This window comes from Erinaceus europaeus, chromosome 4, assembly GCF_950295315.1.
Source record: "Erinaceus europaeus chromosome 4, mEriEur2.1, whole genome shotgun sequence".
NCBI lineage: Eukaryota > Metazoa > Chordata > Mammalia > Eulipotyphla > Erinaceidae > Erinaceus > Erinaceus europaeus.
Window position 1 is genome coordinate 7,901,896 of NC_080165.1, and position 26,760 is coordinate 7,928,655.

Consider the following 26,760-nt stretch of genomic DNA (forward strand, 5'->3'; position numbering starts at 1 on the left):
GGGTGAGGTGCACTAAACCTGAGTAACAGGTGCAGTGTGGAATTATAGAGCCTTTAGTCTCTTAGTCTTGTAAATCACTATTAAATCTCTAATTAAAAAACAGTGGAGGAGTTATAATGAGAGAGATTCTATGAAGACAGAAATCGGTGAAAGTGCAGAAGATGTCAGATGAAAGCCTTTTAGGACGCATGAAATATCTATTTTGACTTCACCTGTTTCCCCAGTTGCCGAGCACAGATTGGACAAGGTTCTGGATTAATGCCTCCTGATGTTTTGTCTTGGGACTATCCAAAAAAGAATAAAAAAAAAAATCATTTACATTTAAGAGTCATGTACATATTTTTACAACTCGTTTGCAGTAATAAGTGCTAGCAGTTGCAATGCAAACAAATTTATAGTCATCTAATAACTCTATATATCATTTAACTATGTTTTCTAGGATTTATAAATAACATTGGAAGGATGAACACAAGATGAAAGCCACTTTTTATTTTTTATATTATTAGTGATATCATGACTGACAACATTGTGGGATAAGAGGGGTACATATCCACACAATTCAATTACCCCACCATCAGAATTCCGTATCCATTCACTCCCTTAGAATCTTTCCCACTCTATATCCCTCTGGGAGCATGGACCAAAGATCTCTATGGGGAGCAGAAGGGGGAGGTCTGGCTTCTGTGATTGCTTCTCCTTTGGATATTGGTGTTGACAGGTGGGTCCATACCCCCAGGCCGTTTCTATCTTTTCCTAGTGGGATAAACAGCTTTTACTGCAGTTTCTAAAGTTACTGTATTCTATCTGTGATCACATAAAGTAAGATTAAGAGCAAAATATGACACAACTTAGCTAAGTTCTCAGAATTTTCTTTTCTTTTTTGGCTCCAGGGTTACTGCTAGGGCTCGGTGCCCGCACTAGGAATCCACTGCTCCTGCAGGCCATTTTTTCCTCTTTTGATGCCCTTGCTGTTTATCGTTTTTTTGTTGTTATTGTTGTTGTATTGCTGTCGTTGCTGAACAGGACAGAGAGAAATGGAAAGAGGAGGGAAGACAGAGAGGGGGAGAGACAGGCATCTGCAGCTCTGCTTCACTGCTTGTGAAGTGACCCTCTGCAGGTGGGGAGCCGGGGGCTTAAACCGGCATCCTCCGCCAGTTCTTGCACTTCGCGCCACGTGCGCTAAACCCGCTGTGCCATCGCCCTAGCCCCAAGGTAGGCTTTGTTATGATGAGCTGTATTTGCTCCAGGTGGACACTGGGTGAGGCAGCATATTTATGCCACTCCTTAATATAGGTCCATTTTCACTGTCCTTTTCCAAATCTCACTAAGGGAAAGCAATGAAGTAGAACAAAGATTTGCTACTGATTTGACCTAGTTATGCGCCTGCAAAGTACAATAGTCTTTCAAAACCTCTTAAAAAAAAAAAGTTAAGGAAAGCATGCTATGCTTGCAGGCACTAGAGTTTTCAGTCTAGTCTGTGGTTTCAGTGATTAGCTAAACTAAAATCATCCAGTGACTCCAAGGGTTCAAGCCAATGCCCTAAGGATGCTGGAATGTAAAATCTGGCTGCTTTTTCTCCTGTTTACTAGTGCTTTATTTCACATCGCGTGTAACAGGCTCCCCCTCCCCACTGGATGCTGTAAAATCAACATGTATTTCTCATGATTCTACAGTCACCTGGGGAAGGTCTCATGCATTTGTGTTCATAAGTAGGCAGGCTGCTGGCTTGGGGAGGGGGCTCGGTGCCTGTGATCCCAGGGAAGGCTTCTACGCAGTGCTAAGAGTTCCCAAGAGTAACCCCAATACCCCCCCCCCCCTGATATAATACACAGACTTTCCAAGTCTCTGCCTGTGTGTTGCAAGATCGACAGACATGAGACTAAGCCCAAGTCTGTATGGGAGAAGATCACCTACAACCAAGCACGACAGAGGGTGTCAATATAGTACTTGACAAACACTCCATCCCGATTTGTAATATCTCCTTGTTGCTAAGTTGGGTTGCATTGGATCGACCTTCTCGTGGTGCATCCCGTGAGGACCCATTCATTGGGGAAACTGACGATCCTTCTTAGCCGACTGAATCCACATGGATCCCAGTCACTTTCAAAGCCAGCAACAAGCAGCTCCTGACAGCTTTGCTGTTGACAGGCTACAGAAGAAGGGCAAACTCTAGAGAGAGAGGAGTTGCTAAGTTAAAGCAAACACGGGCACTCCTTTTCACTGCTGCATGGCTGTAAAGATTTCACTCTGTGGGAGCGTTTCTGCACTCACTGTTCCACTCTCCTTATGGTACTAGCAGACAGTATGTAAGGAGAGGCTGCATTCCGACAGAACTGGATTTGCAAACACTGCGCAAAGCCGGATTCCTGGCCTCACGTTGCAAACTTCCTTCCAAGCTGCGTATTGTCACACATTCTGATTTAGTTCAGCTCAGAATATTTTCTAATTCCCGCTTTAATTTCTTTGATTCTAGAGTTATCTAGAAATGGTTAATTTCTAAGTAGTTACATATAGTCATTTTCTAATTGCTGTTCCACTGTGATCAGAAAACATATTCTTGTACAATGCTAATAATCCACAGTTATTTTTTGAATTAGCAAAATCCCCCCTTTGGAAAATGCACATCTATTTGCAGGGTCTACTACGTTCAGTGTCATTTACTTTGTATTTTATTTATTTATTTATGAAGAGAGGCAGAGCGGTTGGGCAGAAGACCCCACAACACTTTTCTAAAACTTTATCTACATGTGTTTGACTATATGACTATGTCCTACATTTTTTTAGTATTTTTTTTCTTTGTATGTTTTCCAGATTGGGTATTTGCTATTAAACTCTATCAGAGTTCACTAATTCTGTTTTCTGGGTCTGATCTCTAGCCAGTGAATTTCTAAATTCAGATACTGCTACTTTCAGTTTCACCTTATTCTAAGGTGTAAATTCTCATTCACTGGAATTATGCTGTCTTGCCCTTCCTCGCTTTTGTGGACTAATCATAATTACTTAAAGGTCTTTCTTTGTTATGTCCACAATCCAGGTCATGCTGCAGACAACCCCAGCAATGTGTCCTGGAGCCCCGCTTCCCCAGAGACCCACACCACTAGGGAAAGAAAGAGACAGGCTGGGAGTATGGATCGACTTGCCAACCACCCATATTCAGTGGGGAAGCAATTACAGAAGCCAGACCTTCCACCTTCTGCATCCCACAATGACCCTGGGTCCATGCTCCCAGAGGGATAAAGAACAGAAAGGCTATCAGGGGAGGGGATGGGATACGGAGATCTGGTGGTGGGAACTGTACCCCTCTTATCCTATGGTCTTGTCAGTGTTTCCACTTATAAATCAATACATTAAAATAAAAAATTCTAAAACACACACAAAGAATTACAATAAAAAAATACCTTACATCCAGAGATATCAAGAAATTTTCCAACAAAATGTCACCCACCCTTCCTTCCTCCTTCCCTCCCTTCCTCCCTCCCCCTCCTTTCTACTTCTCTCTCTTCCTTCCCCAGAGCACTGCTCCACTCTGGTGTATGGTGGCACTGGGGATTGATTCTGGGATCTCTGGTACCTCAGGCATTCAAGTCTTTTTGCATAAACATTATGCTATTTCCCCAGTCCAAAATGTGACTTTTTTTTTCTAATGCTAGATCAAAGTGATCAAAAAAATTTTTTTTCTTCTACCACAGTTAAGTCTTAGAAAGTTCTTTTTTAAAAAATGTTGTAACACATGAGGAAGTACTCAAGCATCTTACACATATTACTGATTCATATTACCATCAAGTATCTTACACATATTACTGATTCATATTACCATCAAGCATCTTACACATATTACTGATTCATATTACCATCAAGAAAGTCCTATATCGTAGTCTTATTATGCGTGTAAATGGCAGAGGAATAACATGAAGTTCTGTATCTAGAAAATAGCGAGGTTATAATTCAAACTTAAATTTCCTGCTTTGAACAAAGTCTGTCTTCCAAACCACACACTGTTTTACCTAGAACAGATATCACGTATTCATTTTGTTGTCGCCGGAATTTACTGAGTCAAAAGTATTTTCTATCAACAAAATACAAAGCATCATTTCTCCTACGCAAAGACCTACTATTGTATCTTGTCCCGATAAAGTTCTCTGTCAGCTGTTATTTCTTCTTGTAATAATGGAATCACATTCACCATGTCCATGCTATGCTCACAACTCAAAATGTGCTATGAATCACTTCTTCATTCATTCACATGTCTTCTGAGATAGTCGCTTTCCAGCACATTTTATAGTTTCAAATACCAGATTAAAACAAAACAAAACAAAACCCTGTGTAGTATGACTGACCGCATAGGCAGGTGCTATATACATACACCCATGTACAGACACGCCAGGGAAATGTGGTCACACTTCCAGGATTCATTAACTGGGGCTACAGCACATGTACAATGATGTTTACTGTCCACTCTTTAAATCGCTGGACAAATATAACTATAGACAACAAACATACTTCATTTTGTAGTTATATTTATTTTCCATTTTGTTGCCCTTGTTGTCTTTTTATTGTTGTTGTAGTTATTGTTGTTGTTACTGATGTCGTTGTTGTTAGGACAGAGAGAAATGGAGAGAGGAGGGAAGACAGAGAGGGGGAGAGAAAGACAGACACCTGCAGACCTGCTTCACCGCCTTTAAAACGACTCCCCTGCAGGTGGGGAGTCGGGGGCTCGAACTGGGATCCTTGCAACCGGTGGGTCCCTGCACTTTGCACCAGGTGCATTTCACCTGCTGTGCTACCGCCAGGCTCCCAACAAACATATTTCTTTGTGACCTGTGATTACATATACAGTATCCTTGCTATATTAAACAAATAATTTAAAAAAAAAAAACGACGTACTTTTAATTATAGAATGGGTTAAATGAAAGGAGGACCTACAGTATTTTAGTTAGTGTAGTCTGTGTAAAAATAGAATCTCTTAAAAGCAGTACCTTCTCCAAGTTATTCAGGTAAAGAAGTTGCCCAAGTTTTTTCTGAAGCTGTGATGTAGCTACAGTCTTATCATTGAGCAGTTTTACACGATTTTGTTCAACCTAGAAAACAGAACAAAATATGTCTATTATCTCAGAAAAATGCTACATTTATATTAAGCATGTATACTTCTTCAATAATATACATTTCCCACTTTAAGAGAAGCCACTTGTATGTGAAAAGCCAGATTTATGAGATACTAAGTAACTGTATTTCAAATATATATTTTTTTGCTTTACAGAAAGCAAAATTCACCATGTAATTCACATGCACCAGAGTGATAAGCTGCACTTTTCCTCACCCAGCTGCCAGATTTTCAGAGAAAAACAGGAACAGAGGCAAAGAGTGTGAGAGAGGGAAAACATTTTAATGAGGAAAAGATTGATGGAGTTGGAATTTAACCCTGAGACACACAGAGAAATTAGTTATGAGAACAAATGCTAGTATCTGTTTAGGAGCAAAGCAAGACACTGCAAAAAAAAAAAAGTTTTTGGTTGTTTTTAAAGCAAGCTTTTTCCAGCTTTGGAAAAGGTGAGGTAAAAGGGGTAACGTCTAAAAACAAACTAAATTCTTTTAGGTTTTGATATACAGAAGGTAATTACAAATAATTCCTTGGAATTTGAAAAGAACACGCAAACAACAACAAAAACCCCATCAAAACAGTAAACTCTAAGCAAGTTATTAGATCATTCTTTAGAAGAAAAAGAAAATTTAATAGGGGACCAGACATCAGAACACTGCTCTGGCGTATGGTGGGGATTGAACCCAGGGCCCCAGTTTTCAAAGCACAAGCTCTATGTCCTGAGTCACCTCTCAAGCTCTTTGATCATTCTTGATTTACCAAAACAAACCACCCTGAGTGGCTCAAACTAAGAGCAGAGACTGTGAAATAAATATACAAGCATGAAAGAGCTAACGGCTCTCTCTCTCCTATGGGTCATGGGATTTCTTTTTTTGTTCATCAACACTGTGTTATTTACTGTCAAACACGCACAGTAGATGTCAAATGCATCAAGCTGAAGAGAGCTCTTCTGGTGGGGTCTGCTGAGCTGGCTTCAGACAGAATTATCTTTTGAAATACAGAAGTCACACGTGAACAGACACATATTGACATACTGGAAGCTGAAATCCTTTCTTATGAAATTCAAGGTATATCATTTCATTTTGATTTACAGGAATCTCCAATGCGACCCTGAAGTCAAAATGAGAGCGTCACCCTCCCAGAACATTCCAGTGTGAACGAGGGTCACGGCAGTCTTGTGACATCTGTCTGTTGAGGTCCTTTCTCTGACTTATGTGCAAATTACCTCATGTGGCTCAATGATATAGAGAACAGGAGGATTAGGCTTTGGCTCCTTAGGATGACGGACTCTTAGTCGCTCAGTAGCCATTGCAAGTTCATCAACGGCAGACACACGGTTCCTCAGAGTCATCCAGTATTCATGCAGCAGCTGAAGAACAGAAGGGTGGGGTGAAGGACATGATGAGAATCGGTTGAGACCACCGAGGGGCCTCAACACAAAGTCTTCAGTGAGGCGCTAAGAACACACGGCTGATTTCTTTAAAGTCATGTGCTTAAAAACTTTAAGATTAGGTGTAAGATTAGGTCTAAGTGATTTTTGGATCACTTTGAGAATGAAGAAATTAATGTCCATTCTATAGGACATCAAAGTTCAAAGACTTCCCAAAGATTTTTGACAGAACCAAATACCTTTTTTTTTCTTTTTCTAAATTTATTATTGGACAGAGACAGAGAGAAATTGAAAGGGGAGGAGGTCAACAGGGAAAGAGGCAGAGAGACATCTGCAGCCCTGCTTCATCACTTGTGAAGCTTCACCCGTGAAGGTGGAAACCAAGGACTTGAACCTGGGTCCTTGTGCCCAGTAATTTATTTAACCAGTTGGGCCACTGCCTGGCCCTAGAATCAAATATCTTCATAGATAAATACAGACTGATGGAGTCTATGCTTCACTTCTAAAAGAAAAATGTTACCACAAAAACACTTTATATATTCATAATAATACAGGCACATGAAAAAGAATGCTATACGATGCACCTGGTGAGATTTGATAACGTCAGCAACATTAATCCCTTCAAGTCAATGTTTCTCTTCCACAGTGTCACACAAGGCCCCAGCATAGGTTAATTACTACTCTGAACTGGACTTAGTATTTTATCCTTTTCATTCGAGTTATACGAGTCTACATATCCTTAATAATTTGGTGCTGTTTCGGAAACGCACAGAAGCTCCATCGATCCCTTTAACGTCCTGGTGTGCTTTTCTTTTTTTTTTATATTTATTTTCCCTTTTGTTGCCCTTGTTGCTGTAGTTTTTATTGTTGTTATAATTAATGTCACTGTAGTTGGATAGGACACAGAGAAATGGAGAGAGGAGGGGAGATAGATAGGGGGAGAGAAAGACACCTGTAGACCTGCTTTATTGCCTGCGAAGTGACTCCCCTGCAGGTGGGGAGCCGGGGTTTTAGCCAATAGGTTTTGGCTATTACAAATTGTGCTGATATGAACATACGTGTACACAGATCTTTCTGGTTGGTTGTGTTTGATTCCTTAGGATAATTCCCCAGGGGAGGAATTGCAGGATTACAGAGTAGGTTCATTTCTAGCCTTCTGAGAGTTCTCCAGACTGCTCTCCACAGGGGTTAGGCCCACTGACATTCCCACCAGCAGTGCAGGAGGGTTCCTTTGTCCCCACAACCTCCCAGCTGCTACCTTTTATGATCGATGACTTTCTCACAGGAGTGAAATGCTATTTTATTGTGGCTTTAATTTGCATTTCTCTGACAATGATTTGGAACAGTTTTTCATGTCTGCTGGCCTTTTTGTGGATGGAGATTTTAACCCTCCTTTAAAAAGGTAAGGATGTGAAGCTAGGTGGCGGCTCACCTGTCAAAGGGTCACACGACTATATAAGCATCATTATCTGGGTTCAAGTCTCCCATGGTGGGGTACTCCTCCTATTTCTCTTGTTTATTTCCTTTTCCCTCTATTTCTATCTTAAGTTAAAATAAAAGAAAAAAAAAAGTCTGCTGGGAGCAATGGGAATGTGCATGTGTAAAGTCCTGGCAGGGAAAAAAAAAAATAAATAAAGGAAAGGAATTCAGGAAAAATAAAAGGTATCAAATGGAATTATTAGCAAAATACTTATTTTACTCCCTCATCTACCTCAATTTTTAATATAAAGGAGACAACAAATCCAAGTATAAAAAGAGTTAAAAATTAATAAGTTCTGGAATCTCATCTCAAACCTAATTCTGATGAGATTATTAAGCACATATAAGAAGGCTCACTTGTGTACTATTAATGACAATGATTCCAATCTTAAGAAAAATATCTAGAATGCTCCTGTCTTCAAAGTGGTGGATATTTATTTATGATTGACAGAGAAAAAGCAAAATTAAACTAAACCCCACTCTGATTTCACAGGACAGCAGTGTAAGATCAAGTTAATGACACATTTTGACACTTCAATAAAAGGTTTCATATGGACTACAGTTTCAAATGTTTTTGGAATGATTTCATATTATAAACTGAAGTTCCTTATTTGTTTAGTGTCTTGTTCAGTAGAGAGAGAGAGGTGACGACACCTGAAATCTCTGGAGCAATTGTAAAAACTAGAGTGAGAAAGGCATCTAGCAATTCAAAATGTAACGAAGGAGAAGGTTGTATTGGGAAAAAAGTTTCAAAAAGCAATACCTTGTACTCCTTCTTCCATGCTTCAAAAAGGTCCATTGAAGCACTTCCTTGATCAATAAACTCAGCATCAAACCTATGTGACCTCGCAAATGACAGCAAAGCTTTCAAAGACCGCTCCGTCTCACTTACTGCCCACAGGCCCCGACTGGTGGTAGGTATGCGGTCATCGACCAGGCCTTCCTCATCTTCTATCATCTCTTCAAATATGGCTGTCTGTCCCTTGACTCTGAAGGCATAGACAGAAAACACTACTGTCAACGTGAGGAGCAGCACTGTAAAAGTTACAGGCACAGCCCACAGATAAGAAAGGTCAATAACTTTCATTGAAAACTTTCAAACATTTCCGTCAGACATGCATGGAACTGTGTGGAAAACTATAGCAACTCCGAAAAATACTTGCATATTTCCATAAATTTGACTAGTGTTTCTTGAGAGTAATATACCATAAAAACAACTACAAGTTCTAGACTAAAATTGAGTTCTGAGAATTAAAGCAATCAAAAATACAAACTACCAGCACTAGTCACGCATCAACAAAACCACCAAAAAATACTGTAAGGTACATTATCAGACAATGCCTTTTTGGAGGGGCATAATCAGAAATTAATTACAGCTAACATTTTATAGGATGCTAACCACATATCCAGCTAAGCAACAATGTGGATCTTTTTTTTTAAATATATTTTTTATTATCTTTTTATTTTATTTACTGGATAGAGACAGCCAGAAACTGAGGGGGGATGGGGAGATAGAGAAGGAGGAGACAGAGAGACACCTGCAACCCTGTTGTACTGCTCCCTAAGTTTTCCCCCTGTAGGTGGGGGCCGGGGGGCTTGAACCTGAGTCCTTGCACAGTGTAGCATGTGCCATCAGCCAGGTGCGCCACCACCTGGCCCTGTGTGGATTTTCTTATTCAATATTCATAAGCCTTAATGAGTATTATTATTTTCCTCACATGGATGAGGATACTGAGATTTGGAGAATTTGCCCACAATAGTGTGCAGGCTTGAGTGCAAATATCTTGTCCTTAAGAGTCTGCCGTGATGACCTCCCCGAACCTCACCTCGCCCCACTTCCCCAGAGCCTGACCTCACTCGGGAAAGACACAAACAGGCGGGGGGTATAGACTGACCTGCAATGGAGTAGCAATTACAGAAGCCAGAACTTTCAACTTCTGCACCCCATAAGGAATCTTAGTCCATACTACCAGGTGGGTACATGTTAAGGGAAGATGAACAGAGGGCTCTGAACTCCAATTCCATCAAAACCCAGAAGGGGGGGGGGGAGCGGGGGTGGGGCTAGGTGGCAATGATATGACTTAAGAGAACTACTGCGGTTTCTGCTGAAAGGTGATGCAGACACAGAAATCTGGTGGTGGGAATGGTGTGGGATCATACCCCCATCTGTAAATCAGTTAAGTCACTAATAAATATTAAAAAAAAAAAGTCTGCCACTACCCTAACTCTGCAATTGTACACAGGCGTGAGAATTTTGAAGTTCCTTTGTTCTATATAGGTGTAACTGAGCGATTAAATGGATCAAATGTCAAAATTTAAGAAAAGAAAAATATAATAAAGATTGCTGTCAGGAAAAAGATAATCTCATAGATTCAGACACCAAAGAGAAAGGTTTCATTTTCCTGATGGGATTTAATCAGAAAACTTACGTTTGAGAAAACAACTTTGATTCATATTCTGTGAACAGTTCATCAGCCTTACAAAAGACACAACTGGAAAAGAAAAAAAAAACTATCAGAGAACACACACACACACACACACACACACATACACACACACACAGAGTGAGGAATAAATATATAAATAAAAGCAGTGGGGGTTGGGTGGTAGCGCAGCGGGTTAAGCGCACGTGGTGCAAAGCGCAAGGACCAGAGTGAGGATTCCGGTTCGAGCCCCTGGCTCCCCACCTGCAGGGGAGTCGTCTCACAAGCGGTGAAGCAGGTCTACAAATGTTTATCTTTCTCTCCCCCTCTGTCTTCCCCTCTTCTCTCCATTTCTCTCTGTCCTATCCAACAACAACATCAATAATGACAACAATAAAAAACAAGGCAACAAAAGGGGGAAAAATTTTAAATAAATAAATAAAAGCAGTGACCAGGCAATTACTGCCCATACTTCACGATCTCCTTACATAAAGGCCCTTTTAGGGAAATAACATGTGGTTTAGAGTATGGTCTCTGAGAGGTCTTCCAAAGTGAAATTAATGACACATCTTTTGCCTACCGGTGTCTAAATTCAGGTAAGTGAAAACATGTCTCGTTATCTGCTCCACGGCTGTCTGTCTCAGGAGAAATCTGGATTAAAGGGAGGATGCCATTTCCCTGTAGCACTTCCCCTTTGACTCACCAATTGAGAGGAAGCCTGGCTGGGCGCAGGTGGCAGGCTGTGGCAGACTGGATGACACTCCGCGATGGAGGGCCTTCCAGGTTCTTCACAGCGTCTCTCACTAGCTTCTGGAACTTACTGAGCTCTTCCATTTGTGTTGTGAGTAAGAACTGAAGTCCTCTGCAGTCACGGAACCTGATCCCCAAACAAACACCACACACAGAACAGAGAGACCAGATCAATTTCCCTGATTCAGAAAACGCTCAACAGAATGTTAAAGCAATGGCAGCCTTTCTTCTAGTTACACACGGGTGACTTATGACATTCTCTTACTTCTCCGACATAGAAAGTTTGTCGATTTGTTGCTTGTAGTTGCAGGTTATTTCATTTCTCACGCGCTGAACAAGCTCCTCTTCAACAGAGAAGTCTATCGCTCTGTGGATCACATTTAGCCACCAAGGGGAGTTAGGATGAACCTGTTAAAAAAAGGACAAGAACTGACTGATTCATTTTAACAGTGTTCGCTACATTATTTTTTTTACCAGAGGTGCAGTGAAAAAAATTAAAAGGAAGCAATAAACATTTCTCAAAGGAATTAATTAGCAGGGAGACAAGTATATGTACTCTGTATACAATGGGTGAATGTTACCTACTTCCGGACTGCGCACAGCAGCCTGGCCTGGCCTGGCCCTCCCCTCATGAGGAATTTCTGCATCGACAACCATGGAAACTACACCATCTTCTTTCTGACAAGCCACAGTTCACTCGGGCTGTGTGCTGCTTTGCCAGCCCCCACCGCACTAGAGGAAGCTCTGGTGCTGTGGTCTTTCTCTCTCTCTCTCTCTCTGGTTCTCTGCCTCTGCTTAAAGGAGGAGAATAAGGGGGCCGGGTGGTAGCGCAGCAGGTTAAGCGCACCTGGCTCGAAGGATCCTGGTACGAGTCCCCGGCTCCCCACCTGTGTGTGGGGGGGTCACTTCATAAGCAGTGACGCAGGTCTGCAGGTGTCTTTTTTTAAAAAATTTTATTTATTTATTCCCTTTTGTTGCCCTTGTTGTTTTATTGTTGTAGTTATTATTGTTGTTGTCGTCGTTGTTGGATAGGACAGAGAGAAATGGAGAGAGGAGGGGAAGACAGAGAGGAGGGGAGAAAGACAGACACCTGCAGACCTGCTTCACCGCTTGTGAAGCGACTCTCCTGCAGGTGGGGAGCCGGGGTTCGAACCGGGATCCTTATGCCGGTCCTTGTGCTTTGCGCCACCTGCGCTTAACCCGCTGCGCTACAGCCCGACTCCTGGTGTCTGTCTTTCTATCCCCGTTTCCCCATGTCTCAATTTCTCTCTGTCCTAACCAACAACATCACCAATGGCAACAGTAAAGTCAACAAGGGCAACAACGTGAAACAAAAATGGCCTCCAGGAGCAGTGGATTCGTGGTGCAGACACTGAGCCCAGTGATAACCATGGAGGCAAAAAAAAAAAAAAGGAGAATAAAACTTAAAAAGAGTTGATTCATCTATGCATCTGTTCTTTCAACCGATAAAAAACCACTAACAGCAAATCAGGAAGACGGCTGACGGCGGTACCTTTCTTTGGAGCTCACGTATGGTCTGTTGCACAGGCTGCAAAGCTTGCTGGGCTTCTGCGACCTCTGTGTTGCACTTGCTCATGTAATGCTCTCGGAGCTGTCTAGCCTGTGTTGAGACAGAAATCAACACACTTTCACTCCAGTTCTAGACAAAACGTTACTGTGATGCTTTAACAATAATGTGGCCATTTTGGATCATTAAAGCTGCTTAACCCAACTTAAGCTGAAGCCTAAGTTAAGACTATAGTATATTGCAGAGGACCTAAGACACATGCCAGAAATTCCTAAAACATGTATTTGTAAGAATAAAACTTAACTGAAATTCACGAAGTTTAAGAAATCCTATGGGTTTGCTCTCTAAAATCTTTAATTTGCTTTCTACAAAAAAAGAAAAATGAAAACAGTTTTATTTAAAATATGAGGCAAGCAAGAGTACCTTTCAGAATATTTTATTGGGGGGGGGGATTAATGGCTCACTGTGCAGTGGACACATGGGTACAATTTCTCCCCTCCCCGAGACAGGTATCTGCAAACACCTTCAACCCAATTCAGGGCCTCTTCCACCAGGCCCTCCAGACTTCTCAAGAGTCCTTTGCTTTGGTGCAAGACACCAAACACAGTCCAAGTTCTACTTTGCGCTTCCCCTCTCTGTCCCTGTTTCAAGTTCCACCTGTGAGCGAGGTCATCTGGTATTTATTTATCCTTTTCTACTTGGCTTATGTCTCATACCATGATTTCCTTTACCTCTGAGAATTTTGAATTTGATTTAGCTCTAGTTTCTGGGAATGACTTCAGCCTGAAGATACTATTTGAAAAGATGCACTGACACTGTGGACTGTGTTACCTACCCCAGGTCCATGTGGTGAAGCCTCAACACCCAGTGTGACTGTTCAGGGAAGTGACTGAGTACATACATGCGGCAGGCTTGCACCTGATCCAGTATGACTGTCTGCGTAAGAGGAGAGGAGACGGGCAGCGGTGTAACTGGTAAGAACACGTTACCATGCGCCAAGGCCCTGGGTTCAAGCTCCCAGTTCCCACCTGTGGGGGGACTTTCACAAATGGTGAAACGGTGCTGCAGGCAGTCTCTCTGTCTCTTTTCCTCTTTCCTCTTCTCTGTCATTGTCTCTCTGTCCTACTGAGGAGAGTGAGAGAGGGAGAGAGAGAGAGAGAGAGAGAGAGTGAGGGGGGGGGAAGAGGGGACACCAGGCATGGGTTGCTATCTGCAAGTACACACAAAAGAGATGGTGACAATAACCAAGAGGGCAGGCGTCACCAAGTGGACTCCTTAAGAGAAACAACCCAGTCTGAGGAATTTTTACTGTGGCAGCCTTAGCAGACTAGTAGAAGAGAGAATTAAATGTTCTTCCTGACTCAACGTTTCAAGACAAGAAGGATACCATCCTTTGGGAGAGAAAAAAAAAAAAAAAACCAAAAACACGCCAGAAACTTTTCCTTAGCTATCTCCCAGATAGTGGTCCACCGGGTTAAGTACACACATCACAGTGCGTAAGGACTTGGGTTTGAGCCCCTGGCCCCCACCTGCATGGGGAAAGCTTCAAGAGTAGTGACACAGAGCTACAGCAGTCTCACTTGTCTCTTTCCCTCTCTATTTCCTCCTCCCCACTTAATTTATCTCTAGCCAATAATAATTAAAGGAAAACATTAAAAAAGAAAAAACCCCAAAACAGAAATTTCCCTGGGGGGGGGGGGGCGGCAGTGAAGCACCCAGTTAAGCTCACAGTAGCCTGCACAAGGAAGCAGTTCAAGCCCCCACTCCCTACCTGCAGGGGGCGCTCTAGGAGCAGACGCAGGCCTGAAGGTGCTCGTCTTCCTTCTCTCCCCCCCATTTCCACCCAGTAGAATTAAAGGATAAGAATAAAAAGCTCCATTATGGACACTCATGGGAAACATGACAATTCTTATTTTTCTGCCATTGAAAACTGAAATATTTAACAGGTTCTAGGAGACTGTCATGAACAGATGATCTGGTATATGGGAGGACAACTGGGAAGGGTTGTGGAGCTGGAAACGGTCGAGTTGGCTGAGTCAGCTGAAACCGCCAATATGGAGGCACTTTTCAACTTACAAAAAGGGCAACATTACATGTTATATCGTGGTACCGAGACATCTTTTTGGCTAGCTACATCACTTCCTGGACTTTCATGATTTCCTTCGCTGAAGCAAGTGGTTGAAGCGAAAGACTTCTAGGAACTTGGATTTTCCCAAGTTTGGTAGTGCTGTGGTTTTACTTTTTTTTTTTTTTAAATAATTTTATTTATTTATTCCCTTTTGTTGCCCTTGTTTTTATTGTTGTAGTTATTATTATTGTTGTCATTGTTGGATAGGACAGAGAGAAATGGAGAGAGGAGGGGAAGACAGAGAGGAGGAGAGAAAGATAGACACCTGCAGACCTGCTTCACCGCCTGTGAAGCGACTCCCCTGCAGGTGGGGAGCCGGGGTTTGAACCGGGATCCTTATGCCGGTCCTTGTGCTTTGCGCCACCTGCGCTTAACCCACTGCGCTAAAGCCCGACTCCCCTTTTTTTTTTAATAAAGATTTTATTTATTGATTCATGAGAAACGATAGGAGAGAGAGAGAGAGAAAGAGCCAGACATCACTCTGGTACATGTGCTGCCGGGGACTGAACTTAGGACCTCATGCTTGAGAGTCCAATGCCTTAACCACTGCACCACCTCCCGGACCACCTTTTTTTTTTTTTTTTTTTGTTTTAAATGGGCCAATGTGGCCTCGTTGGACGGACCTGTTACTATGGTGCATTTTTCCTTTTTATGTTACAATCTTCCGACTAGTTTCTATGGATGTTTCTTGGATGTGATTATTTGGTTATTAGAACTGCCTCCTAGTGGCTGGGCTCTCTTTCTTAAGGGACACATAAACCTGCAAGTATGTATGTTACATATACTCTTAACATCCTAACACTCAGACTACCACCACTCAACAGCAAGAGTAGTACAAAGGCCATGCTTATGAATGTAACGCCACACAGAATAAAGGACACACTTAACAGGTTATATATGTCTCAAACAGATATACTTGCTTGGCTCTGGTTCTGACATTTCATTTTGATCATTCAGAAGGTAAAAATCCATGGGGGCTTAGCATAAGAGGCTATGCAAATTTACCATGAAATGATGTATGTCTCTCTCTCCAGTACGACCACCATGAAAACTCAGATATTTATACTGACCTACAGCTTTATCAGATCTGCCCCAGGTCAACAGGGCCTCCCCCCCTCCATTTGTTGCTTATCTTATGCTGTTGGTTACAAATAGCCTTATCTACAACAAGCAATGACCTTATCATTGTAAGCAAAATTACATGGAACATTTCAAGTAATTTCCTACCCAGAATCATATTAGTGGAATCTGCAGTATTCATGGGTTAGGCAAACACCCTGGCTTTTATTTAAATGTTAGATTCACTAGGAAACAACAATTAGTTGGAGCATGAAGTGTGAAAACAAAACGCATACGTGTAACAATTACCTCTTCTTCAAGTCTGCCATCTCTCAGCGTAGGAGGTATTCCTGGGTGTTTGGCTACCAACAATTCCATCAAGTTATGGGTAGCATGAAGTCTCTACGAATACGCAGAATATAAACAGACTTATATTTATCTACCTCTACCCTCCCCCTTACATTCCTCTAGCCACTGATGCACGTATGAGCAGGTTTTAAGGTTTAGATTCTGAATGGTAAAGAAAAACGTCTAGCTGGGACTCCAGTCTCAAGCTACCACAGTTAAAGTGGCCCTTAATCCCTTAATTATATTAAGCTAGAAGGCCAAGTGATCCACGAGACAGAACCAAGAGCTTGAACATCTGAATAAACATTTTAACTCAAATATACAATTCTCCCTAGAAGATCTTCAATGATTAAGTGTTAGGAGACCATTACATAGACCAGACTTGATTCAATTTCATCTTTTCTTTCTGACCACATCTAGACTATGGTGTTGTCAAGGACTGAACCTGGGACCTCTCAGGCATGAAAGTCTATTGCCTAAGTTACTGTGTTATCCCCCAGGTCTCTAATCTCGTTTTTTGGGGGGTGGTTGTGGTGGTGGTGGCGGCATGGGATGGGATGATTTTCAAAAATCAGGCGAATAATAAGTTGATGTTCACATACAAAAGCCATAAACTGAACCATTCTTTAGCATGTAAGTCCTGTCAGCTTTTTTCTAATAGAGGCTGGATTTACCTGGTCAACTAGTAGTCAACAGCAGATAAAAGAAGCGATTCTCCATTTGGTGTATTTGAATATACAAATGACCTTGGGCACTTATGAAAAGTGCTGAACACCAAACTTCACCCCAAGAGGTAATATCTCAATCCTTTTTTTTTTTTTTTTTTTTTTACTTTACGTAGAAAAAAAAAATCTGCAAAAGCCAATCGGACTCTGTACTTTTAAGGCCGTTTAGTTTTACTTACCTGAAGTGAATCAGTTTTGAGTCTTGCTTTGTGCTCCTCAGATGAACGCAGCACTTCCCTGTACAGCTCTGCGGCCAGAGCATACTCACCTGAAAAAGTGACATTTCTGTTCTTCACAAAAGGTATGTACTGAGCTCCCAATATTAGTTACTAGTCTACTATATAAAGACGTATACTATCAAAATATTAACAATGACCATAACTACTTATTTTTAAGAAGAGAAATTTGGTTTGGTTTTGAGTAAGAAAGCTGGTGAGGCTTGAGTGTGGTGCCCATGGCAGAGCCGCTTCTCTATGATGAGGTTGGTTTTCCTTCTTCCTCTCTTTCTGTCTCTCTGTCTGAAAAAGTTCAGCCTGGAAAGGTGAAGCCCTGGCAATGACGAAAAGAAAAAGGAAAAAAAAAAAAAAAGTTGATGGCTCCTTTCCCTATCAGTCAGTCCCACCGAATAAAACAACACTCAAACGTGTTTATCTTAAAGTCACACTGAAAAACAAACTCGATTACCTTTTGATACAGTAGTGCAGCAGCTAGACAACTGACTTTCCCTCTCCCTCAAGTGAAAAGATACCAATTACAGTCATGTTGATGCTTGAAATTAAAGGGTGATTTGGGTCCGTACAGCTGTTGATAGACAAGCATGACCAAATTCACACAGTTCTCAGGAGGGCTGGCAAAACCTTCACTGGTGCGCCTGCTTTGTCAAGCACACGACCTGGGTTTGAGCCCTTCTGGCAACAAGAGGGATGTTTGGTGATGTGGCATTCTGCCCTGTCTCCCTCCATTCTGTGGCTCAGAGAGCCTGGCACTAACAAAACAAAACAAAAAGAAACGAAACGAGTCTGGGCAAAGGTGCATCTGGTTGAGCAAACACATTACAGTGCACAAGGACCAGGGCTCACAAGTAGTGCTGCAGGTCTGTCTGTCTGTCTCTCTCCCCGCAAACTCCCTTCTCAGTTTCTCTCTGACCTGCCAAAGTGAGAGAGAGCATATGTTCACACGTATCCATAAAGTAGGGCAAAATATAGACCTGAAAGCGAAAGTACACAGTAGTCTGGAGTGAGGACCCCCCAACACTGCATCTGCATGAGTCCAGCCTTTAGGTCCACGATTGGTCAACTATTTGTTTGGCTTTATATGTTAACTCTCTTTTCAGCCACCAGGTTCCAGATGCCAGCATGATGCCGACCAGACTTCCCTGGACAGACAACCCCACCCATGTGCCCTGGAGCTCCGCTTCCCTAGAGACCCACCCCACTAGGGAAAGAGAGAGACAGGCTGGGAGTATGGACCGACCTGTCAACACCCATGTTCAGCGGGGAAGCAATTACAGAAGCCAGACCTTCCACCTTCTGCATCCCACAATGACCCTGGGTCCATGCTCCCAGAGGGATAGAGAATGGGAAAGCTATCAGGGGAGGGGATGGGATACGGAGATCTGGTGGTGGGAACTGTGTGGAGTTGTACGCCACTTTTTTCAATACTTTTTTTTTTGGATTTTTTTTTCTTCTTTCTTTATTTATTTCCTTTTGTTGCCCTTGTTGTTTTATTGTTGTAGTTATTATTGATGTTGTTGTTGGATAGGACAGAGAGAAATGGAGAGAGGAAGGGAAGACAGAGAGGGGGAGAGAAAGACAGACACCTTCAGATCTGCTTCACTTGTGAAGTGACTCCCATGCAGGTGGGAAGCCGGGGGCTTGAACCGGGATCATTACTCCAGTCCTTGCGCTTAGCGCCACCTGCGCTTAACCTGCTTCGCTACCGCCCGATGTACCCCTCTCATCCTATGGTTTTGTTAATGTCTCCTTTTTAAAATAAATTTAAAAATTAAAAAACAAAAAGCTTTAAAAATAAGAAAACCTTTGTGGGCCCCTATAGGACCTTGCCCTCAACTTGGATCAACAATGGTAGAGAATGTTCCATCCTCTGAAGGGAGGCTGGACAACATACTCTATGCTACACCTGAGGAAGATGGGTCCTGATATTGGGGCAGCTTGGAACGTTCCTACTCATGACCACAGAATGTGAGCTTAGATCTACAGGGATGCAGAGGTCACACAGGCTCCTAAGCTGAATATGGGCCCCAGATCACATCAAATCGATGTGGTTTACAGTCAACAATATTTATACACCTTTACCATATTAGGGAGCTACTCTCTTCCCTGATTCAGCTTTCTGGTCCTTTTTCCAGCCATGATATCATCTCCCCAGACAATAACTTGGATCCACTGGCATATCAGATTTCAGGCTCAGGGGCAAAAAGAAAAAGGAAAAAAAAAAAAAAAACCTAGTATAGCCATAGGCCCTTTAGAATTTAACTAAAATATGCCTACTAGCTATCTACAAAATGGAGACCCCCCCCCCCCAATTCTTCATCTGCACTATTCCAGCCTTTAGGTCCATGACTGGTCAACAATTTGTTTGGCTTTATATGTTAATTCTCTTTTCAGCCACCAGGTTCCAAATGCTAGCAGGATGCTGAACAGACTTCCCTGGACAGATGAACCCACCAATGTGTCCTGGAGCCCTGCTTCCCCAGAGCTCCACCCTACTAGGGAAAGAGAGAGGCAGGCTGGGAGTATGGATCCACCTATCAATGCCCATGTTCATCGGGGTAGCAATTATAGAAGCCAGACCTTCCACCTTCTGCATCCCACAATGACCCTGGGTCCATACTCCCAGAGGGATAAGGTACATTATCAGACAATGCTTTTTTGGAGGGACTTAATCAGAAATTAATTACAGGTAACATTTTATAGGATGCTAACCACATATCCAGCTAAGCAACAGTGTGGATCTTTTTTTTAAATAAATTTTTCTAAACAACCAGTAATAATTTCTCTTTTCAGGATGACAAAAACTACCAAGGTAATAAAGTGAAGTCAGCTGAAAAGGGCACTGCTGTACCTCCTGTGAGGACATAGCATGGCATCTTGTCACAGCTGGAGCCAACATACACACAGTGATCCTCCCTGTTTAAAAAGAGCTGACAAATAACCTTTTCTCTCAGCCTCATATGATCCACAATTTCACAACAGTGAAAAGGAGACAGTAAATCTGAAAAGGGACTAGAAAAACAGGATAAGGGAGGGAGTTCATCTAGCTCAGGGGAAAAGTCACTTACTCTTGCGAGCATCTAAGCCAAGACAATACCGAATGAAATGAAAAATGCCATTTTGGAGTCAAAATGGGAAACCCACCATTCATTTTTAAGGTGAACTGTAATACATTATATTCCATTCTAGAAATTCTTAATAGTGAGTCTCAAAGTACTATAGACAGCACAGTATCAATACTTTACAAATATTTAGTTGATGACATATTAGATACAAAAAATATCTGGTTAGAAGTCAAAAGACTGGGGGGGAGGGGGCGACAGCATAATGTTATTGCAAAATGACTTTTATGCCTGAGGCTCTGAAGTCCCAGGTTCAATCATCCCCAGGCCACCACAGCCAGAGCTGAGCAGTGCTCTGGTTAAAAAAAAAAACAAAAAAATATCCAAAGATTAGGATAAAATTTCTGTTACTTATTAGCAGTAAGCTTTCTGGTATTTAGTTTTCTCATACTGAGATTTGACTATTTCTGCCATAAACAATAATGCGGATAAAAAATGTATACATGAAACATAAGTTTCTTGCAGACAATTTATTGTTTCTAAGATATAGTTAAAAAAAAATCAAAACTACTTAAAATAGTATGGTCTTTGTTCATAAGTTTTTAATAAAAGTACACACTGACAATCAAGTATTCTCTACTTTAATTACAATTCCTCCAGCAGTTAATTTTGAAATTGAGCAAGTTCTTTGCTCTTCTATTTTCCTTTTAATAGATCCCTGAACTGTTTTTTTTTTACTACTTCATGCTTTTTACTCTGCATTTCTCTTTCTTTTCCTTTCTTTCTCTTTCTCTCCTTCTTTCTTTTTCTCGTCTATCTTAAGATAGCTTCAGTTTCTTAAATGCACTGAAATACAGGGTTTGAAATCTTTCTAATATAGTGGCTGGCAAAAAGTTCAAGCCTTTAAAAGCACAGGACTTGGGGGCTCCTGACTTGCCCCCAGTATTAAATGTACTAGTGTTGCTATGACTTCTAGCTCACGTGAAAACAATAAAACAAATTTCAAAATATTTTTCAGAGCTACGTATTTAGTTCTATAAACTTCCCACATTTTGCCACTGTTGACATATCATGTTTGCTATGTGGATTCATTTCAAAATACTTCTCATTGTCTCCTAGATTTATTCTCTATCCAAGAGTTATTTAGTGAGGTTTCACTTAGTTTCTAAGTATATGGTGACTTTCCCAAGGTAGTTTCTCTGGGGCATCTCATTCTGCTGTTTACAGGGAACATAACTGTTGTATACTTTACATTGGGTTGTCCTAGCTCTCCCCCGCCAAGAGAATTGGATCAGTCCTGCTAGTTTCACGGGCCTGCTTAGCCCCGCCCCTAGGAACCCCGAAAGGGTTCCAGAGTTCCAGAGTTCGAGAGTTCTTGGCGCCGCCGAGGGGAAAGAGGCAGCAGAGTTCTGTTTGGTGATCAGTTTGGTTTAGTTTATGAATCGTTGTTCCTGAATAAAGAAATAGAGCTTCCCTGCCCAGCCGTTGTCTCCGCGTCTCTGTTACCCGCCCATGAAGCTAGCCCGGCCAGCTGGAGCCTCCGAATTTTAACAACAAATGGCGCCCACGTGGACCTGACCTGCGCATCTCTCAGATAAGTGAAGACAATTTGGCTACCTATGTACTATGGCCTTCTCTTCTGCTTGTGAAGAGATCTCCAAAGGCCTCTGGTATTTCTTCACGAGACTGTTTTGCTGTTTCTGGAACATTTATCTCTGGACCACTCTGTGGTTTCCACTCGCTCGGGCACACTCAGAACAGACAGAGGAGTCGGGAGGAACCAGCGGGCAAGAGGCGAGGCGCGGAGCTGCCTTTTCCACCTGGTGGAACAGCTAGCCAGCTGGCTGCGCCCAGACAACCCCGCGCACCGCGCCCGCAGCCCCGCAGCCTGGAGGAGGCTGACGCCAGCACGCAGGAGCCCGATGCCACCACACAGGAGCCCGACGCCAACACGCAGGAGACCGATGCCACCACGCAGGAGCCCAATGCCAGCACGCAGGCCAGCCCACAGGAGCCGGCTCTCCACCGCGTGGCACAGGGCACTGGACGTGTGATCCCTCCATGCTGCTCGGCCACTGCGAACAGGGCAGCAGACATGGCAGGGCTATGGGGCAGGGCCGCGGCAGCCTATCATGGCCGCCACCACTGGGCACCTCGGCCCGCGCCTTCTATAAGGCTGGCCTGCTCGCCCTCGTGCTATGAATTCTGGAACGATCCCGGACCTCCCGGACGCCCGGGCTCCCTGCCAAAACTGGGCACATGAGATCTCCAGCTGCCGGTCCGGTCTGAAGGCAGACAAGCTGGAGTACGCGGAGATTTGTACAGAGATCGCAACCTGCAATTCCTTGAAGTGGAGCTGCGTGGGAAGCCACCTCCGGATGGTGAACCCTCCCCCCCAACAACTAAGACAGTACATATCTAAATTCGTGTTTAAAATGACATGTCTTCGTAACAAAGGTTTCTCTCCTTGTGTATTAATGACCATGTTTATGTATATGTTTAAAGTTTGGTAAACAGTAACTTTAAGGCTAAATTCTTACTAGTCAAAGTTTAATGAAAAAGGTTTTCAACGTAATTCTCATAAAGATAAAATTAACTTACATTTAAAGTCTGAGGTAAAAATTAGTTAACAATCAATATATTTTAACTAAGTTGGTCTAAACAAAAGGTTAAATAGACTTGTTGATATGTAAAACTCTCCATTACCTTCTCTATTAGAAATGGTAGATCGCACAATGGCTATGCTAATTATTCTCATGCCTGAGGTTTCCTTTCCTGCGCACACCTAGGGTGTGTCTCCATCTTGAATGATGTAACAAAAGGTTAAAAAGACGTTGTTGATATGTAAAAGTCTCAAATTCCTTCTCTATTAGAAACGTTAGATTGTGCTTTGGTTATGCTAATAACAAGTTTTGTTTCATAGTAAGTAAATTGCAGCCAGCTGCCTTTGGGACTCTAGGCTGTTCCCCACCCCCCATGCAAATGCCTGTCGAGGCAAGTAGCCCCCCAGAGGCAAAAAAGGCCCCCTCCTCAGGCCTTCCCTTGGCAGCACACTGGTTCTTGTTATTTGCTTACATGTTTCTCCATGTTTGTGCCAGTTTCCTTTTTAAAAAAATGCCTGTACGATATAGGTTTCTGTTCACCCCACACCCTTGATACTGTAGTCATTTAGTTAAAAAGAAAAGGGGGAATTGTTGTATGCTTTACATTGGTTGTCCTAGCTCTCGCCCGCCAAGAGAATTGGATCAGTCCTGCTAGTTTTGCGGGCCCGCTTGGCCCCGCCCCAAGGAACCCCGAGAGGGTTCCAGAGTTCCAGAGTTCGGGAGTTGGAGAGAGTGCTTGGTGCCGCCGTGGGGGAAAGAGGCAGCAGAGTTCTGTTTGGTGATTAGTTTGGTTTAGTTTATGAATCGTTGTTCCTGAATAAAGAAATACAGCTTCCCTGCCCAGCCGTTGTCTCCGCGTCTCTGTTACCCGCCCGTGAAGCTAGCCTGGCCAGCTGGAGCCTCTGAATTTTAACAACACATAACCAAATCTGATTTCATGTTGTAATTTATTTGCCTAAGAAAAACTTTTAAGAGGAAATGTTTGGCAAAATGTTTGGTAAAAAATTACGTAAACTCAGAAGGCTTTGAAATATCCTGCATAACCACTTCCTTAGGCTAACCCTACTATGGATGTGATAAGGGGGGTGTAAGAGTAACTTTCTGGGGGCTGAGGACTTAGATCGCTGCAGTACCTGTCCTTCCTCATTACATATTTAGAAGAATCAAAGATGACAAAGCAATCGCCTTCTACCTTTAATGATGTGGATGCCTGCCAAGCCGTTGAGGGCACAAACTAGTTGACGGTGGGCTTCTTCACATTCGGTCCCACATTTCTTCTGCAGAGACGTCAGCAGCTCTTCCATGGTCATGGTGCTGAAAGAGAGACATGTTCAGAACTAGAGAGAACGTTCTATGTTTTGTTTCAGAAACATTACTATACTGCATCAGACCACGGATATTAGAGTCCTATAAAGCTGCAAGATACTGTTAGCATTTTTCTTTTTACTTCCATTTTTACCACTATTACTTATAAATTCTCTCTACTCTTGCACTGTTCTATCTCATTCTATTATTTTCTAGCCTTCCTCCCTAAATAATCAGTGGGGACTAGAACAAAATAAATTTTCTTAAAGTTTAGTGAACTTGAAGAACATGATCTATTGGAACCTGCACAGGCGGGGAGCAGAATGTAAGACTGAGTCTGAATACCAGTGTGATAATTTACTTAATCTCCAGGATCCTGAATTCCTTTAATTAAAAAAAAAAAAATTAAAAGAAAGGAAGGGAGAAAAGCAATCCTAAAGACTCTGCAAAGATCAGGCCAAAGGCCATTCCCACAAGAAGACCGTGCAGTCATGAGCAGATGCAGAGTATTCTCTCTGTAACTGTTATCTTCCCTGGTCATCCAAAGCAGTTCAAAAGGAAGGGCAAAGTTGAATTCCTTTTGAAATACTTTGTAGCTCCTAAAAGGTTACCTTTTCCCTAACAGGTGCTAAAATAAAAAGATCTGTCCTGATCTAAAATTTGAAGCATAGAATCTTCTGGAACAATAGGGTATGGCTGCCATGAATAATTTCTAAGGGAGAAAATAGTCAAAGAACTACAGCTAGCATAAGTGCAAAGGGATACTTAGTATTTCTCTAATTCAACTAACTTCCTGATGTAAAGACCAAAAGAATAGAAGAACAAAAGTTTTTCATACCTTAGGCATAGCAAAACACCACCACCCCAATTTTTTTTTTTTTTAAGTCACAATAAAACTCCACAACAGTCCTAAGTTTAAAAGAAAATTCAAAGCCATGAAAATAATTTTGATGACATGAGTCTCTTTTGATAGACTGGGTGATTCTAATGTATTATCAAAGAAAAAAAAAATACTGTACCACTAAAAGTAACTGAAAACTCTTGGTAGAAGAACCCGAATGAAATCTGTCTAAAAAGTTACTTGCTTACGGTCTATTGTGTAACCTAATTCATATTATTTAAATACGCTCAAAATCGAGAAATTATTACTGCTTAATTATTAAATGCTACATAAAGAGATTGGCAATCAAACCTCTTCTGAAGTGGCAAGAACTCCCCGCGAACAGCTTGTGGGTGGCAGCAGGCCTGTCTGAGTCGCAGCAGTGGGTACAGTATGGAGGTGACAGTCCTTCTGTCCAAGCTGCTGAGCTTCAGGGCCCAGTCGGAAATCTTCCTGAGCTTGACTACCGCATCCTGGCAGCACACCTCATGCTGACGGTGATAGAAATGTCTTTCCACTGGGGAGAAGTGGAGCCAGTGGACCTCTTCTGTCTGAGGAGGTATCTGAATCTGGAGAAAGGAGAACAAACAGAGCTTCCATCTAGAAACTTTATTTCCCATCCTTGCTGGATTTGGTTTTGCTGATAAGACCCTTACTCGATAAAAACACACGGGACTCACTCACTTGGTCTATGACCTCTTTCTTTGCGGATCTCCACAGTATCTTGGCAATAAAGCTATAAAGCGGCTGAGGATTCTTCTTGCAGTAAGGGTGATAAAGAAGGCGAACCCACCAGTGTTTGACACAGTATGGCTCAATACCAAGAAAGACCACCAACCCAAAAAGATCTAAAATAAAAATAAGAAAGACACATGACTCAGAATGATTCACTTCTTTATCTCTATTACGGTTCTCAAGAAGCACTTTTTCAGAATTTACATAGCAGACAGGCTCTTGAGTCTTTGGGACATTTCAATTCAACTTGTGATTTTTTTTTTTTTTCCCAGTGTCTAGTTTGCTAGAGGTTCTCAGCAAGGACTAAAATGTCTTAAAGGTTACAAAACCATACCACAAAAAGTGGGCATGATTCAGAAGTTCTTAGAGTTGTTTTGTCAACAGTAAAACCAGAAAATTTCTCAGGTGAGTGTGCCTGAGCAGATGTGTGAAAAAGATCACGCGTTGAACTCATGGGCGCATGACTTGCCAGATTACAAACAAAGCTGTGATCATGTAAGAGACATCGAGAATATTCTGGATTCAGTATTAGTCTCACATCTTGATCTAATGACTGCGACTGAAAATAGGTCTCCGGTAATATTATCTACAATGATCATAGCAACAATATACGGGATACAGCTGGCTCAAGTAAAAGAATGATTACATAATTTAGAATACATCTAGAACCCTTTCCCCTGATTCATCAGGTCTTAGGCTTGTCAGATAGGAGAATATCTAACACATTTATGTGTTTCTTTCCTGGCTGTACTCAGTTTTATATTAACCTCCAACCTGCCACGTAAGGTCATATCCTAAGCAATTTTTCCCCTTGTGATGCATTTCTAAAATAATAAAAAGGGATGTAAAATCATGCATGTGGGCTGAGTGCAAATATATAAACATATATACAGGAAAGACCTGCACAATGGCTTCAGTATTTATGTGCAGATCATGACTAAATGTGATTTGCTTTTTAAAATTTTTAAATTATTTATTCCCTTTTGTTGCCATTTTTTTTGTTGTTGTAGTTGA

The 26,760-nt window shown here is 42.1% G+C and overlaps 1 protein-coding gene across 4 annotated transcripts in view; it reads right to left on the bottom strand.

Moving 5' to 3' along the window:
• The window catches only part of SHPRH (SNF2 histone linker PHD RING helicase), an 81,134-nt gene that overhangs the window by 20,614 nt on the left and 33,760 nt on the right, over nucleotides 1–26,760 (bottom strand). For all 4 annotated transcript variants that reach the window (XM_060188702.1, XM_060188703.1, XM_060188704.1 and 1 more), the window contains exons 12-24: nucleotides 25,696–25,859; nucleotides 25,324–25,580; nucleotides 24,019–24,140; nucleotides 17,108–17,196; nucleotides 16,165–16,257; nucleotides 12,654–12,761; nucleotides 11,406–11,548; nucleotides 11,094–11,267; nucleotides 10,397–10,459; nucleotides 8,731–8,956; nucleotides 6,324–6,467; nucleotides 4,977–5,078; nucleotides 213–284 (exon numbers count right to left, since the gene is read on the bottom strand). In XM_060188702.1, the coding sequence (XP_060044685.1) occupies nucleotides 213–284; nucleotides 4,977–5,078; nucleotides 6,324–6,467; nucleotides 8,731–8,956; nucleotides 10,397–10,459; nucleotides 11,094–11,267; nucleotides 11,406–11,548; nucleotides 12,654–12,761; nucleotides 16,165–16,257; nucleotides 17,108–17,196; nucleotides 24,019–24,140; nucleotides 25,324–25,580; nucleotides 25,696–25,859 (1,757 nt within the window). The remainder of the gene's footprint in view (nucleotides 1–212; nucleotides 285–4,976; nucleotides 5,079–6,323; nucleotides 6,468–8,730; nucleotides 8,957–10,396; nucleotides 10,460–11,093; nucleotides 11,268–11,405; nucleotides 11,549–12,653; nucleotides 12,762–16,164; nucleotides 16,258–17,107; nucleotides 17,197–24,018; nucleotides 24,141–25,323; nucleotides 25,581–25,695; nucleotides 25,860–26,760) is intronic.